This window comes from Psittacula echo (genome assembly GCF_963264785.1).
Source record: "Psittacula echo genome assembly, chromosome: 32".
In the NCBI taxonomy this organism is placed as follows: domain Eukaryota; kingdom Metazoa; phylum Chordata; class Aves; order Psittaciformes; family Psittacidae; genus Psittacula; species Psittacula echo.
In genome coordinates, this window is record NC_137767.1 from 59,771 (window position 1) to 76,095 (window position 16,325).

General features: G+C 65.8%; 4 protein-coding genes across 4 annotated transcripts in view; 3 read left to right on the top strand and 1 right to left on the bottom strand.

Annotated features, from left to right (window-relative positions):
* Positions 1–585: 585 nt before the first annotated feature.
* On the bottom strand, positions 586–5,447 carry ACTL6B (actin like 6B; the record flags this gene model as incomplete). Its single annotated transcript, XM_080636404.1, has 14 exons — positions 586–666; positions 773–859; positions 974–1,069; positions 1,167–1,247; positions 1,315–1,429; positions 1,527–1,588; positions 2,023–2,112; positions 2,288–2,394; positions 2,471–2,565; positions 3,279–3,376; positions 3,457–3,557; positions 4,029–4,194; positions 5,191–5,267; positions 5,423–5,447. The coding sequence occupies 14 exons, from the start codon at positions 5,445–5,447 to the stop codon at positions 586–588; spliced, it is 1,281 nt and encodes a 426-aa protein (XP_080492530.1).
* Positions 5,448–5,806: 359 nt separating this feature from the next.
* LOC308231212 (uncharacterized protein) lies at positions 5,807–7,384 on the top strand (the record flags this gene model as incomplete). Its single annotated transcript, XM_080636387.1, has 2 exons — positions 5,807–5,931; positions 6,465–7,384. The coding sequence occupies 2 exons, from the start codon at positions 5,807–5,809 to the stop codon at positions 6,997–6,999; spliced, it is 660 nt and encodes a 219-aa protein (XP_080492513.1). The 3' UTR covers positions 7,000–7,384.
* A 1,518-nt stretch (positions 7,385–8,902) lies between these two features.
* Positions 8,903–12,253, top strand: EPO (erythropoietin). The gene is made up of 5 exons (XM_080636416.1): positions 8,903–9,472; positions 9,946–10,076; positions 10,194–10,280; positions 11,098–11,262; positions 11,926–12,253. The coding sequence occupies exons 1-5, from the start codon at positions 9,460–9,462 to the stop codon at positions 12,049–12,051; spliced, it is 522 nt and encodes a 173-aa protein (XP_080492542.1). The 5' UTR covers positions 8,903–9,459; the 3' UTR covers positions 12,052–12,253.
* A 1,587-nt stretch (positions 12,254–13,840) lies between these two features.
* The window catches only part of SRRT (serrate, RNA effector molecule), a gene marked incomplete at its 5' end in the record, with an annotated part of 14,836 nt that continues 12,351 nt past the window's right edge, over positions 13,841–16,325 (top strand). The window contains 4 exon segments of the mRNA XM_080636388.1: positions 13,841–13,873; positions 13,959–14,130; positions 15,201–15,390; positions 15,480–15,614. Of these exon segments, the coding sequence (XP_080492514.1) occupies positions 13,841–13,873; positions 13,959–14,130; positions 15,201–15,390; positions 15,480–15,614 (530 nt within the window).

Genomic DNA, 16,325 nt, shown 5'->3' on the forward strand with positions numbered 1-16,325 from the left:
GCGCCCTCGCGGAAGGGGGCCAATCAGAGAGAGGGGGCCCGCGGGGCGGAGGCGGGGGCTTGGCGGATAGGGGGTGGCCGGGTTGAGTGCCTGCGCTACGGCGCAAACCTAACGGCGCAGCAGGGAAGCGTAGAAAGGCGAGGGGAAGCGGGTGTGTGGCGCCGGGAGGGGTGCGGGCCGCGGCGGCAGCGTCAAGGATGAGAGAGCGGGCTACACCGGCGGGAGAGCGGAGCAGGCGCGACGAGGACGCCAACGAGGGGGGGGGGGATTGCTGAGGGGTCCTCTCAGCGCCTCGCGGGAGGGACTTGGCGCATGCGCAGCAAGTCCCTTCCCATCCCCGGGCATGCGCGCTGCGCCGCGCGGGAAAGCGTTGAGGTGGAGCCCGCGCCGCGACACCCCCCCCCCTCCCCACCCCCCCCCCTCTTCGGACCCCGTTTTTGAGGTAAAAAATCCTCAAATCGGTCAAAAAGAGCCCAATTTACGTCATAAAACCGCCCCCGCCATCCCCGCACACAGCCCCGGTCTGCGCTCGAAGGCGTTTATTGAGGCGCGTCGGGCCCGGCGCCCGCAGGCGCTGGAGCGGGCTCAGGGGCACTTGCGCTCCACGCACTGCTTCCCGCCCTCCTCGTACTCCTGCTTCGAGATCCACATCTGCTGGAACGTGCCCTGAGGAGGTAACACCCGGACATGGAGGGGGGGGGGGGGTTATGGGGCCGGGCCCCACAGCCGGGCCCCCCCCCCCCCCTCCGTTGGTCCCCCCCATCGCACCCACCAGGGAGGCCAGGATGGAGCCGCCGATCCAGGGGCTGAAGCGCCGCTCCATGGTGCTGTTGCTGGCGATCAGCTTCAGGCGCATGCTCTGAGGGGGGGGGGGCGGGATGGAAGGGGGTTATGGGGTGTGGGGCAGCGCCAGCCCCATAGATCGCACACAAAGGGGGCTGTGGGACCCCCGAGCCCCACCCAGGGCCCTCACTGGAGGTGTCTTCTGCGACAGCTCCCGGTTGAGGCGGTCGGTGAAGCCCTGCAGCAGCGTGTTCCCCCCGGTGACAATGACGCTGCCATAGAGACCCTATGGGGGGGGGTACAGGCAGTGCGGGGGGGGGGCACCTCTGCACCCCCCCCCGTTCCCCATAGCCCCCCCCCCCCCAATAGCCACGGGCACTCACTGGCCTGATGTCGATGTCGCACATCCCGATGCTGGTGGTGACCACGTGCCCCACACCCAGCATCGTGTTCCCCGAGAGACCCTGGGGGCCAAGGGGGGGTCAGAGTGGGGCTGAGACCCCACCCCCCCCCAAAGCTCCCCCCCCCAACCTTGACGTTGGAGGGGTCAAAGAGCCCCTCGGGGATGCGGAGCCGCTCGGCCCCATAGTCCGTGTTGTAGCCGTTGGGCATCTCATAGTGAACTGTGGGCATCTGAGCGGCCACCCTGGGGGGGCAGAGCAAAGAGGGGGGGATATGAGGGGGGGAACCCCCAAATCCCCCTGTAACCCCCCCCCCCCCCCCCCGGAGCCCCCAGCACTCACTGCTCGTCGTAGGGGGAGTCGGAGACCTGCAGCACTGAGGCTTGGAAGTCCTGGATCACCTCCTGAGGGGCAGGGGGATGCAAAGTGGAGCCCCCCCCAATGGCTCCGGGGGTCCAGCACCCCCAAAAAGGGACCAAGGGGTCAAGGAAGCCCCAATAAGGGACCCAGGTATATGGGACCCCCGCAATAAGGGACCAAGCCATATGGGACACCCCCAAAATAGGACCCAGGTGTATGAGAACCCCCCCAGTAAAGAACCCAGATATATGGGAACCCCACAAAATAGGACTGAGGTATGTGGGAACCCCAGAATAGGACCCAGCTACATGGGACCCCCCCAATAATGGACCCAGGGGTCACAGAACCCCCAATAATGGACCCACGTATATGGGAGCCCCCCAATAATGGACCCAGCCATATGGGACCCCCCAGTAATGGACCCAGGTACACGAGACCCCCCCAATAGGGAACCCGGGGATATGGGACCCCCCCATACGTTGCAGGTGAAGTTGTGCCAGGACTTGGAGACCTGCGGCAGCTTCTCCTTCTTCTTCCAGTTGGGGGGGGCCCCCTCCCGCACCGGCTCCTGGAGGCGGGGCTTAGCTCAGGGGGGCGTGGCCTCATCCCCATAGCAAACAGCGGGGTGGTGCCGAAGGGGGCGTGGCCAAGGGCAGAGGGGGTGGAGCCTCTCAGCGGCCCGCTCTCTGATAGGCTGCTGACCAAGGGGGCGTGGCCCCCCCCCCCGCAAGCCCCGCCCCTACCTTGGCGGCGATCATGTACGGGGGCACGATGTCGATGTTCATCTCCTGGAAGAGCTCCCGGCACTGCATGGAGATGAAGTCCCCGGCCAATGGCGACTTGACGATGCCTGCGGCAGCCAATGGTGAGTGGAGGAGCAGCGCTGGCCCCGCCCCCTGCCCCCCAGGCCCCGCCCCCCGGCTCACCCTGCTGCAGGATGTAGCCGTCGTGCACGGGGATGGCGGTCGTGTGCGTGGCGCCGCTGTCCAGGACCAGCCCCGTGCTGCGCCCGTTGGCAAAGCTGTGCCCGCGCCGTCAAGGGGCCGCAACGGGGGCCTTGTGGGGACCCAGGCCCCCCATAGAGCACCCAGCCATGCACCCCATAGAGCACCCCATAGGGCACCCAGCCATGCAACCCATAGAACACCCCATAGAGCACCCAGCCATGCACCCCATAGAGCACCCCATAGAACACCCAGCCATGCACCCCATAGAGCACCCAGCCATGCACCCCATAGAGCACCCAGCCGTGCACCCCGTAGAGCACCCCATAGAGCACCCAGCCATGCACCCCATAGAGCACCCCATAGAGCACCCAGCCATGCACCCATAGAGCACCCCATAGAGCACCCAGCCATGCACCCCATAGAACACCCCATAGAGCACCCAGCCATGCACCCCATAGAGCACCCCATAGAGCACCCAGCCGTGCACCCCATAGAGCACCCCATAGAGCACCCAGCCATGCACCCCATAGAGCACCCCATAGAGCACCCAGCCATGCACCCATAGAGCACCCCATAGAGCACCCCATAGAGCACCCAGCCATGCACCCCATAGAGCACCCCATAGAGCACCCAGCCATGCACCCCATAGAGCACCCCATAGAGCACCCAGTCATGCACCCAACCAGCTCTAGACCCACCCAGGCAGCTCTAGATCCACCCAGGGAGGGGGTTGGGGTTGGGGTTGGCGTGAAGGTGCCACCATTGGGTGCCACCATGGGGGGGATACGCGGTGAGCACGGCGGTCTTGCAGAGGAAGAAGGCCGGGATGTTGTAGTGCTCGAACATCAGCTCCGTCAGCTTCTCCCTCTTGGCACGAGTGTTCCACTGCGGGGACGTGGGGACCCCAATGGGACTCGGGGGGGAACGGGGGGGGGCAGTGGACACCGGGGCGGGGAGGCACCTACCGGGGCCTCGGACATGAGGACGGGGTGGAGGCCCGGCTCCGACTTGACGTGTTTCCCATAGGTGTGGTCCAGGATGGCCTGGAAGCACTCCCAGTCCTCGACTGGGGACATGGGGACACATGGGGAGACCCCAACCCCGTGGTGGCTTCCATTGAGTGACCCCAACCCCGTGGTGGCTTCCATTGGGTGACCCCAACCCCAAGGTGGCTTCCATTGGGTGACCCCAACCCCGTGGTGGCTTCCATTGGGTGACCCCAACCCCATTGTGGCTTCCATTGGGTGACCCCAACCCCATGGTGGCTTCCATTGGGTGACCCCAACCCCAAGGTGGCTTCCATTGGGTGACCCCAACCCCAAGGTGGCTTCCATTGGGTGACCCCAACCCCGTGGTGGCTTCCATTGGGTGACCCCAACCCCAAGGTGGCTTCCATTGGGTGACCCCAACCCCAAGGTGGCTTCCATTGGGTGACTCCAACCCCATTGTGGCCCAATGAGGTGGCCCCCACCCCATTGCGATGCCTCCTCCGGGTTCCCCATGGCCCTGGACGGGTCCCCAATGTGTCCCCACTCACTCATGCCATTCTTGAGGGGTGAGAGGACCTCCATGCCCTCGCGGGCCACATGCAGCGCGTTGGTGTCGATGTAATAGACCTTGCCCCCCTTCTTGTCCTTGTCCCCGTCCAGCTCCAGGGCCACCTCCTCAGGGGACAGGAGCCCCACGGTGGTGGGGAAGTCCGCCTGTAACCACCCCATGGACGTGGGGGGTAGGCATGAGGGTGGTGGCCTCGGGGACAGCGTGGCCATGGGGATGGCACCGTGAAGGGGACATTGACCTGTGGTTGAGGGCTTTGGGGACACCATGGCCATGGCAGAGGCACCATGATGGAGACACTGTCTTACGGGTGGTGGCCTTGGAGACATGGGGGCACCATGGCCATGGGGATGGCACCATGAAGGGGATGTTGGTGGCTTTGGGGGCACCATGGCCATGGGGATGGCACCATGAAGGGGATGTTGGTGGCTTTGGGGGCACCATGGCCATGGGGATGGCACCATGAAGGGGACGTTGATGGCTTTGGGGGCACCATGGCCATGGGGATGGCACCATGAAGGGGATGTTGGTGGCTTCGGGGGCACCATGGCCATGGGGATGGCACCATGAAGGGGACGTTGGTGGCTTTGGGGGCACCATGGCCATGGGGATGGCACCATGAAGGGGACGTTGATGGCTTTGGGGGCACGATGGCCATGGGGATGGCACCATGAAGGGGATGTTGGTGGCTTTGGGGGCACCATGGCCATGGGGATGGCACCATGAAGGGGACGTTGATGGCTTTGGGGGCACCATGGCCATGGGGATGGCACCATGAAGGGGACGTTGATGGCTTTGGGGGCACGATGGCCATGGGGATGGCACCATGAAGGGGATGTTGGTGGCTTTGGGGGCACCATGGCCATGGGGATGGCACCATGAAGGGGATGTTGGTGGCTTTGGGGGCACCATGGCCATGGTAAAGGAACCATGACGGGGACATTGTCCTTTGGTGCTGGCCTTGGGGACAACATGGAGACGCCACCACCATGGAGCCACTGGGGGTGTTGTGTGTGGGGCGGACGACATGATGACACGGGGGGGTGACATGCAATGGTGTGATGACATACGATGACATGTGATGACATACGATGACATGTGATGACATGCGACGACGCGTGATGATGCGCGGTGACACCCACCTTGGGGCAGTCCTCCCCGGCGTACCCAGCGCGCACCGAGAAGGAGCCGATGTCGAACACCAAGGCCCCGACCTCATCTGGGGGGGGGGGGGGGGGGGAACACGGTGACACCGGGGTCCCCCCCCCCGGTAAAACGGGGACCCCCCCAAACCCCTGTCGGCCACGCCCCCTCCCCATAAGCCACGCCCCCTCCCCGAGGCCACGCCCTCTCCCGCGCCGTGTCGCCCCCTACCGCCGCCGTAGACCCCCCCGCTCATGGCGGCGGCCGCGCGTTCAGCACTGGACAGCGCCCGCCGGCCGCGGTGGGCGGGGCCAGCAGCGCGCAGCCAATGGGCGCCCGCCGTGCGCCCCGCGCGCTGATTGGCCGCCGCCGCAGACAATGCTTAAAGGGGCAGGCGCCGGTTTTGGTGTGAATAAAGGGGGGGGGGGCCTGGGGTCTCCATGGTAACGGGTTGAAGGCGGGGGGAGGCCCCTCTCCCGTCATCGTCGCCATGGAAACAGGCCGGGGGGGGAGACACCTCCGGTTTCCATAGAAACAGCGCGGGACAAAAGGGGGGGGGCGGAGGCTGTTCCGTCGTCACCGTGGCAACGGGGGTTGTGGTTGCCTGGTTCCAAGATGGCAGCTCCCGCGGTCACGTGGGTTTCAGCGCCGCCAATGGGAGAAGCCGTCTGGAGGGAGGGGGCGGGTCCAAGCTACCGGAAGCGGAAGTGGACCGGCGGCGGCGGCGGGGACGCGGCGAGGTGCGGGAGCAAAGTGGGGTCTGTGGGGGATCCGTGAGCATCTATAGGGCCTGGGGGGATCTGTGGGGCTTGGGACAGGGGTTATGGGGGTCTATAGGGGTCTGGGAGGCGTCTACGGGTGCTTATGGGGCTGAAGGAGGTCTAAAGGGGTCTATGGGCAGGTCTATGGGGCTGTGGAGCTTGGGACAGGGGTTGGGGGGGGTCTGTGGGGGTCTATAGGGGCCGGGGGTGTCTGTGGCGTTTATAGGGCTTGGGATGGGGGTTGTGGGATGTCTATAGGGCTGTGGGGACTCTAAAGGTGTCTGTGGAGCGTCTGGGCAGGTCTGTGGGGCTTCGGATGGGGGTTATGGGGTGCCCATGAGATTGGGGGGGTCTATGGGGCTTGGGACGGCGCTTATGGGGTGTCTGTGGGGCCGGAGGGGGCTCTAGAGGGGACGTATGGGGCACCCAGGAGCTGTGTGGGGCTATGGGGTGCTATGGGGCAGCTTGTGTGGGTCTGGGGGTGCCCCTGACCTCTCCATGTCCCCCCATAGAATGTCCTCAGGACCCACAGCAGCTCCGGGGGGGGGCTCCCGGGCCCCGCGGGGGGGTGACCCCCCCCCTTCCCGCTGCCGCCGCCGCCGGGGCCCGGCCCCGCGCCCCCCCTTCATCCCCCCCCCTTCCTCCTCCTCCTCCTCGGCTCCCCCCACGGACGTGTTCGTGACGGCCCGGACCGACTTCCGGGCCCAGCTGCGGCGCTGCCAGCGCCTCCTGGCGCCGGGGGGGGCCGGCTCCGCAGCGGCGCCCCCGTCCGAGCTGCGCCTGCACGGGCTGGGCCTGGCCGTGCCCCGCGCCATCAACCTGGCCCTGCAGCTGCAGGCGGCGGCCCCCGGCGCCCTCCGGCTCCACGCCAGCACCTCCTCCGTCACCCTGCCCCCCGGGCCCCCCCGGCGCCGCCGAGGGGCGCCCCAGAGCCACGAGGAGGAGGAGGAGGAGGAGGAAGAGGAGGATGAGGAGGGGGCAACCCCGAGGCCCCGCCATAACTCAGCCATTCACATCCGGGTGTGCAGGGAGGCGCCCTGCGCGTGAGCGGCACCCATGGGTGCTTGGGGGGGGGGGGGGGCACCCCCAGCGTGGTCACGGGAGGCTCCGGAGCAAAGTGGGAGCCTTGCGGTGTCACCGAGGAGGCGGGGATGCCGTGAGCTGGGTCAGCAACGGGACACCGGGAGCCACGGAGGTGCCAGCGGCAGCACGGGGACACCCGGATGTCACCAAGGAGCCACCACGGAGCCGGGGACACCGAAACCCGCCGGGACCCGAGGCCGCCACCATGAACTCGTTCCAGCACCAGCCCATGGCCACCAAGGTGCCACCAAGCCCTCAATGCCCCCCCCCCAATGGACTTGGATGGGGGGGGGGGGGACACACACACGCAGGGCCCCCCCCCAATAAACCTGCCGGTGGCAGCGGTGACACTTTGGGGGCGGAGCCTATGGGGGGGCGGAGCTTGTTTGGGGCCTTGGGGGGGGGGGGGGTGTCCTGGGGCTTCCTCCGCGTCATTGGTGACCTTTGGGGCAGGAAACCCCCCATGGACCCGGCGTCAGTGACGGGGGGGGGGGGACGGACGGACTCCACCACTGCCCCTGTTGTGGGGGGGTCCTGGCCCCGCCGCTGTCACCGTGTCCCCGGCCCCCCCCCCCCCCCCCCCCCCCGCCGCCCTTTGTCCCTGCTGGCGCCGCGGGGCCGGAGCCGCGGCCGGGCCGTGTGGTTCCGCACGTAGGGGCCTGGCAGGGGCCCAGCTCCGGGCCCCCCCCCCCCCCCCCCCCCGCGGGCCATGGCCGGGGGTCCCCACCGGGGGACATCCCCCCCCCCCCCCCCCCCCAGCACCGGGACCCGGTGACGTTGGCCCCATTGTTTGGGTGCTTCCGGTGCGCGGGGGGGGGGGGGGGCACGGACACCCCCCCGCACACACACGCGGATGGTTGGGGCCGCCTGTCCCCGTGTCACCCTGGTACCAGCGCGGGTGTCCCCGAGGCCACGTGGGCTCATCCCCATCAAGGGCCCTGAGTCCTACCCCGTGTCCCATTCCCATGGCTCATCCCGCAGCCTTGTGCCATCCCTGCGCTCCCATCCCTGTCCTGCTCTCCCTCTTCGCTCCCATGTCCTCGTCTGTGTCCCCATGCCCGTGTTGACCCCCATCCTCCTGTCCCCGTCCCTGTCTCCATCCCCATTCACTTCCCACAATCCCATTGCCATGCCCCCCATGTTACCCTCCCATCCCCACATCCCCATCCCTGCCTTTGTGTCTCTATCCCTGGCCCCATTCCCGTCCTGGCCCCATGCCTATCCCCATTCACATCCCTACATTCCCATCGCTGTCTCCATCCCCAGGTTCCCATTCCCATCCCTGGCCCCTTCCCCATTCCCATCTCTGGCCCCATTCCTGTCCCCATCCCTATCCCCATTCCCATCCCTATTCCTGTCCCCATTCCCATCCCCACATTCCCATCCCTGTCCCTGTTCCCTTCCCCATTCCCATCTCTGGCCCCATTCCCATCCCATCCCCATTCCCATCCCTATCCCATCCCTATCCCCATTCCCATCCCTGTCCCCATTCCCATCCCCACATTCCCATCTCTGGCCCCATCCCTGTCCCCATCCCTATGCCCATTCCCATCCCTATTCCTGTCCCCATTCCCATCCCCACATTCCCATTCCTATCCCCTTCCCCATTCCCATCTCTGGCCCCATTCCCATCCCTATCCCCACAATCCCATCCCTATCCCCATTCCCATCCCTATCCCCATTCCCATCCCTGTCCCCATTCCCATCCCTGGCCCCATTCCCATCCCTATCCCCACAATCCCATACCTATCCCCATCCCTGTCCCCATTCCCATCCCTGGCCCCATTCCCATCCCTATCCCCACAATCCCATACCTATCCCCATCCCTATCCCCATTCCCATCCCTGTCCCCATTCCCATCCCTATCCCCACAATCCCATACCTATCCCCATCCCTATCCCCATTCCCATCCCTGTCCCCATTCTCATCCCTGTCCCCATTCCCATCCCTATCCCCACAATCCCATCCCTATCCCCATCCCTATCCCATCCCTATCCCCATCCCTGTCCCCATTCCCATCCCTGGCCCCATTCCCATCCCTATCCCCACAATCCCATACCTATCCCCATCCCTATCCCCATTCCCATCCCTGTCCCCATTCCCATTCCCATCCCTGTCCCCATCCCCGTCCCCATTCCCATCTCCCCTCCCGCCCGGTGCCCCCCCCCATTGCCGCCACCGCGGCGCCGTGGCCGGGGAGGGGGGTGGCCCGAGGCCAGCGCAGACGTGCCTGGGCCCAGCGCGGCCTTTTCCTCGATGGCCGGGCCCGGGGCGGGGGGGGGCCCCGGACGGGAAAACCCCCCCCCAAAGGGCGCTTCCGGCCCCGCGGCCCCTCGGATCAAACATTAACCGGGGCCGGGGCCGGGGGACGCGGCCGCCGCTGCCGGGGCCACCCAGGGACCCCCCGTGCCATGAGCAGCAGCCATGGGGGCCGCGGGTGAGTGCGGGGGCACCCATTCATTGCAATGGGGGGTCCGGGGGGGGGGCACCCAAGACCTTGGGTTCATTCATAGCAATGGGGATGTGGGTGTTGGGGGGGGGGGGGGGGTCCCACGAGGTCACGTGGGGGGGGGCACTCAGGAGCCTGGGTTCATTCATTGCAATGGGGGGGGCTTTATTCTGGGGATCGCCCACGTGTGCGGGGACCCCAAGGGCTGGGTTCATTCATTGCCATGGGGGGGCCCGGCTGTTTGGGGGGTTCCAAGTGTATGGGGGGGGTCCCTGTTCTTGGGGGGGTCTCGGTAGAAGGGGGGGTCCCTATTCTGGAGGGGGGCAGTTTTAGGGGCTTACAAGTGGGGGGCGCCCACGTGTCTGCGGACCCCAATCCCCCGGGTTCATTGATACCCATGGGGTTCAACCCGGCTGTTTGGGGGGCTCTGGGGGTGGCCCTGACCCCCCCCCCCCCCCCAGGGCTCTGCGCGCTGCTGCTGCTGCTGCTGCTGTTGGGGGTCCCCGGGCGCCCCGAGGGGCCCCCCCCGCTCTGCGACCCCCGCGTGCTGGAGTGGTTCATCCTGGAGGCGCGCGACACGGAGAGGGCGCTGGTGAGGGGGGGGGGGCGAGGGAGGGGGACACCGGGGTCGTGGGGGACAAGGGGGGGGGGGGGACCCGGGGACACCGGAGCCGGGGGTGGCAGCGTCCCTGTGGCCCCCCCCTCCCAGGCCGGCTGCGGGCCCCGCTGTGAGCTGCCCGAGGCGGTGCCTGTGCCCTACCCCGGCGTCAACTTCAATGAATGGCCACGGCTGGAGGTGATGGGAAAGGGGGGAATGGGGAAAAAGGGGGGGGAATGGGGGCAAACGGGGGCAAGTGCAGAAAAATGGGGGGAAAATAGGGGGAAAATGGGGGTAATGGGAAAAAATGGTGAATAGTGCAGGAAAATCCTGGGAAATAGTGAAAAAACGGAGGAAAGAGGGAAAAGTGTGGGGGAAATAGGGGAAAAATCGGGGTAATGGGAAAACAATGGAGGGAAATAGGGAAAAATTGAGGAAATAGGGAAAAAATGGGGAATATAGGGGTAATGGGGAAGAGGGAAAAGCATGGGAGACATCATGGAAGCATGGAGCGAAATAGGGAAAACATGGGGGAAATGGGGAAAACATGGGGGAAATGGGGAAGACATGGGGGAAATGGGGAAGACATGGGGGAAATGGGGAAAACATGGGGGAAATGGGGAAGACATGGGGGGAATGGGGAAAACATGGGGGAAATGGGGAAGACATGGGGGAAATGGGGAAAACATGGGGGAAATGGGGAAAACATGGGGGAAATGGGGAAAACATGGGGGAAATGGGGAAAACATGGGGGAAATGGGGAAGACATGGGGGAAATGGGGAACACATGGGGGAAATGGGGAAGCATGGGATGAACAGGGGAAAATGGTGAGAAATGGAGGAAAAATAGCGGGAAAGGGGGAAAATTGGTGGGAAGTGAGGGGTAACAGGGAAACCATGGGAAAATACGGGATAATGGGGGGAACTGGGGAAAACAATGGGGGGCAATGGGATGAACTGGGGCTGACGGGGGGGTTCGCCCCCCCCCCCGCGTGACCCCGCTATGACCCCGCAGGCCGCGGCGCGCGCCCAGGACGTGCGCGGGGGCGTGGCCACGCTCGCGGCCGCGGTGCAGCGCGCGCGGGAGCTGCTGCCGGACCCGCGCCTGCGCCCCCTGCTGGATCGCGCCAACAGCGCCGCGCGGAGCCTGGCGCGGCTGCTGCGGGAGATGAGCGCGCAGGTGCGGGGGGGGCGTGAGGCCTATGGAGGGGTCCATGTCCCGCTATGGGGGGGTCCATGTCCCGCTATGGGGGGGTCCATGTCCCGCTATGGGGGGGTCCATGTCCAGCTATGGGGGGGTCCATGTCCCGCTATGGGATATCCATGTCCTGCTATGGGGGGGTCCATGTCCTGCTATGGGGTATCCATGTCCCGCTATGGGGGGGTCCATGTCCCGCTATGGGGGGATCCATGTCCTGCTATGGGGTATCCATGTCCTGCTATGAGGGGGTCCATGTCCAGCTATGGGGGGGTCCATGTCCCGCTATGGGGGATCCATGTCCTGCTATGGGGTATCCATGTCCTGCTATGGGGGGGTCCATGTCCAGCTATGGGGGGGTCCATGTCCCGCTATGGGGGGGTCCATGTCCCGCTATGGGGGGATCCATGTCCTGCTATGGGGTATCCATGTCCTGCTATGGGGGGGTCCATGTCCTGCTATGGGGGGGTCCATGTCCCGCTATGGGGGGGTCCATGTCCTGCTATGGGGGGGTCCAAGTCCCGCTATGGGGGGTCCATGTCCTCCTATGAGGGGGTAATGGGGGTCCTGAGGGGGCTGGTGGGGTCCTGGGGGGATGCCCCCTGGCATCGGGGCCCTTGAGCTCATCGTGTGCCCCCCCTCCAGGTCGCCCCCTCAAGCGCCCCCCCCCGGCAGTGGCAGGTCCGAAGCCTGGGCCGGCTCCTGGCCGTCCACAGCAGCTTCCTCCATGGGAAGGTCCGGCTCTTCCTCATGGACGCCTGTCGGCAGTGACTGACAGCAGCCAATCAGCCGTCAGCACCTGGCTGACAGCAGCCAATCAGCCATCAGCCTAGGAATGACAGCGGCCAATCCCCCCTCAACGTGGGAGATAACGGCCAATCATCCATCAGCACATGCCCGACAGCAGCCAATCCCCCGTCAACGTCGGCGGAAGCAGCCAATCCCCTGTCAGCGGATGACAGGCGGCAGCCAATCACGCATCGGCAATGGCAGGCAGTTGTCCATGCCCCCCCCCCCCCCCCCCCGCTGCCTGCGGAGCCTCCCCCCGGCACGTTGGACGCGCCGGCAGGTGACTGACGGCCTCCCCCCGGCCCCGTGGGCCCCGGGAGCTGTCGCTCAGGGGAGACGCGGCCCCGCAGCGGCGGGGGCTGACTCTGAGCGTCCCCGGGTGTGCGCGAGAGCCAGAGGGACCCCCGTAACTTAATGCGAACACGAGAGTATTTATCTGAGCCCGTGCACTGCTGCCAGCTCAGTCAGAACGACCGCCACCCCCCCAGCACCCATGGGACCCCCCCATGGCCTTTGGTCCCCTCCCATTGCCTTCAGGACCCCCCATAGCCTTTGGTACCTTCCCATTGCCTTTAGGACCCCCCCCATAGCCTTTGGTCCCCTCCCATTGCCTTCAGGACCCTCCCCATAGCCTTTGGTACCTTCCCATTGCCTTCAGGACCCCCCCATAGCCTTTGGTCCCCTCCCATTGCCCTCAGGACCCCCCCATAGCCTTTGGTACCTTCCCATTGCCCTCAGGACCCCCCCCATAGCCTTTGGTCCCCTCCCATTGCCTTCAGGACCCCCCCATAGCCTTTGGTACCTTCCCATTGCCCTCAGGACCCCCCCATAGCCTTTGGTACCTTCCCATTGCCCTCAGGACCCCCCCATAGCCTTTGGTACCTTCCCATTGCCCTCAGGACCCCCCCATAGCCTTTGGTACCTTCCATTGCCTTCTCAGGACCCCCCCATAGCCTTTGGTACCTTCCCATTGCCCTCAGGACCCCCCCCATAGCCTTTGGTACCTTCCCATTGCCCTCAGGACCCCCCCCATGGCCTTTGGTCCCCTCCCATTGCCCTCAGGACCCCCCCATAGCCTTTGGTACCTTCCCATTGCCTTCAGGACCCCCCCATAGCCTTTGGTCCCCTCCCATTGCCTTCAGGACCCCCTCATAGCCTTTGGTACCTTCCCATTGCCTTCAGGACCCCCCCATAGCCTTTGGTCCCCTCCCATTGCCTTCAGGACCCCCCCATAGCCTTTGGTACCTTCCCATTGCCTTCAGGACCCCCCCATAGCCTTTGGTCCCCTCCCATTGCCCTCAGGACCCCCCCATAGCCTTTGGTCCCCTCCAACTCCATCCCCCCCACGTGGTCAGTGACCGGGCTCAGATAAGGTGCAGCCAGCCCGGGTGGCGCCAGGGCGGGGCCCTCCCGCGAGGCCACGCCCCCTCCCATTCGCTCCCCGTCCGAAGCCACGCCCCTTCCCGCGCAGACCACGCCCCCTCCCCCCCCCGCCTCTGGCCACGCCCCTTTTTCGCGCCTCCCGGGGAGGGCGGGGGCAGAGCGGGAGCGAGCGGCCGAGGGGTGAGCGGGGAAAGGGGGGCCCGGGGGGAGCCGGGAGGAGTTCGGGGGGTCAGGGGGGATTAAAGGCGGGGGGGGGGGTAGAGGGAGGGGGGAGACACCGGGAGGTGGCTTTGGGGGGGGGAAAGAGCGGCCGGGGGCAAAGTCCACCCCATGGAGGGGGGGGGCACAAACCCAAAGACACCCCCCCCCCCAGGCCCCCCCTGCACCAATGGAGACCCTGAGGCGCTGCTTCCATTCACGGGTAAGGGCCCCCCCCCGCACAAGGGGTCCCGGGTTGCTGCCCCCTCCCACCGCGGGTGATGACGTGACCGGTGACGTCATCGCAGCCCCTGGGGGGAGGGGCGGTGTCGTATTCCCGCCACCGGGATGAGGAGGAGGAAGAGGAAGGGGAGGGGGGGGCGGGGGCCGCCATCGTGCGGCTGCCCCGGTCCCGCCCCCGGGCCAGGCTCCACCCCCTCGTGACGTTGGCGCTGGGCTCCGCCTCCGCCTTCCTGGCAGGTAGGGACCCCTTAAACCCCAGTGCACCCCATTGAACCCCATTGCATCCCATTGAACACCATTGAACACCATTGAACACCACTGAAACCCATTACACCCCATTGCATCCCATTGCACCCCATTGAACCCCATTGAACACCATTGAACCCCATTGCACCCCATTGCACCCTATTGAACACCATTGAACCCCATTGAACACCATTGAACCCCATTGCACCCCATTGCACCCTATTGAACACCATTGAACCCCATTGCACCCCATTGCACCCCATTGCACCCTATTGAACACCATTGAACACCATTGAACCCCATTGAACACCATTGAACCCCACTGCACCCCATTACACCCCATTGAACCCCACTGTACCTCATTGCAACTCATTGCACCACTTGCAGCCCATTGAACCCCATTGCAAACCATTGCGTCCCGTTATGCCACATACCCCATTGCACCCCACTGCACCTCATTGCACCCCACTGAACCCCATCGCAGCCTGTTGCAACCCATTGCAGCCCATTAAGCCCCATTATGCCTCTTACCCCATTGCTCCTAGCACTCCCCATTACACCCCATTGCACCCCATTACACCCCATTGCATTTCATTGCACCCCATTACACCCTCATTGCACCCCATTGCAATTCATTGCACCCCATTACACCCTCATTGCACCCCATTACACCCCATCGCACCCCATTGGTCCCATTACCCCCTCATTACACCCCATTACACCCCATTGCACCCCATTGCTCCCATTACACCCCATTACACCCCATTGCACCCCATTGCTCCCATTACACCCCATTACACCCCATTGCACCCCATTGCACCCCATTGCTCCCATTACACCCCATCGCACCCCACTGGTCCCATTACCCCCTCATTACACCCCATTACACCCCATTGCACCACATTGCTCCCATTACACCCCATTACACCCCATTGCACCCCATTGCTCCCATTACCCCCTCATTACACCCCATTACACCCCATTGCACCCCATTACTCCCATTACCCCCCCATTGCCTCCCCACGTGGTCCCGCCCCCTGAGGCCCCGCCCCCTCCCGCAGGGCTCCTGGTGGCCGCGCTTGGCCACGCCCCCTGCAGGGGCGGGGCTTGGGCGGGGCCGTCGCCTCCTGGCCCCGCCCCCGAGGAGGAGCCGGGGGGCGTGGCCATCGCCGAGGCCCCGCCCCCGTGGCCGCGGCTGCGGGAGCTGCTGCAGCGCCACCTGCTGGACGAGCGCATCGAGGCCTGGGTGCGGTGCGTGCCCCCCCCCACGTGACCCCCTTCCTCCCCCCCCCCCCCAACTGTGACCTTTGACCCCGGCGTGACCCCCGGTGACCCCGCAGGGAGGTCAGCGCGGGGCCGCACGGGGCGGGGTCGGAGCGGGGGCGGGGCCTGGCGGGGGCGGTGCTGGAGGCCATGGAGGGGGCGGGGCTCAGCCGGGCCTGGAGCCGCCCCCAGCCCCTCCCCCTCCCCACACGGTACCGGGGGTCACGCGGGGGTCACGGGGGTCATGGGGGGGTCACAGGGGTCACGGGGGGTCACGGGGGGAGGGGCTCAGAGGGGTCACAGCAATCAAAGGGTCAGGGGGGAGGGGAGGAAGGGGGTGGGGTCACAGGGGGGTCAAAGGGCGCAGGCTCTCAGCAGGGCAGGGTGTCTATGGGGGGGGCCCTATGGGGGTACCTATGGGGGGGGCCCTATGGGGGTATCTATGGGGGGGGCCCTATGGGGGTACCTATGGGGGGGGCCCTATGGGGGTATCTATGTGGGGGGCCCTATGGGGGTACCTATGGGGGGGTCCCTATGGGGGTATCTATGGGGGGGGTCCCTATGGGGGTCTCTATGGGGGGGTCCCTATGGGGGTCCCTATGGGGGTATCTATGGGGGGGTCCCTATGGGGGTATCTATGGGGGGGGTCCCTATGGGGGTCTCTATGGGGGGGTCCCTATGGGGGTCTCTATGGGGGTATCTATGGGGGGGTCTCTATGGGGGTATCTATGGGGGGGGTCCCTATGGGGGTATCTATGGGGGTATCTATGGGGGGGGTCCCTATGGGGGTCTCTATGGGGGGGTCCCTATGGGGGTCTCTATGGGGGTATCTATGGGGGGGTCCCTATGGGGGTATCTATGGGGGGGTCCCTATGTGGGTCTCTATGGGGGGGGTTCCTATGGGGGTCTCTATGGGGGGGTCC

Bases quoted from the DNA above. Each gene is read 5' to 3' on its own strand.
- EPO (XM_080636416.1), top strand. The intron at 10,077-10,193 runs GTGAGGGGGGGG...CCCCCCTCCCAG, and splicing joins GCGACACGGAGAGGGCGCTG to GCCGGCTGCGGGCCCCGCTG. The intron at 11,263-11,925 runs GTGCGGGGGGGG...CCCCCCCTCCAG, and splicing joins TGCGGGAGATGAGCGCGCAG to GTCGCCCCCTCAAGCGCCCC.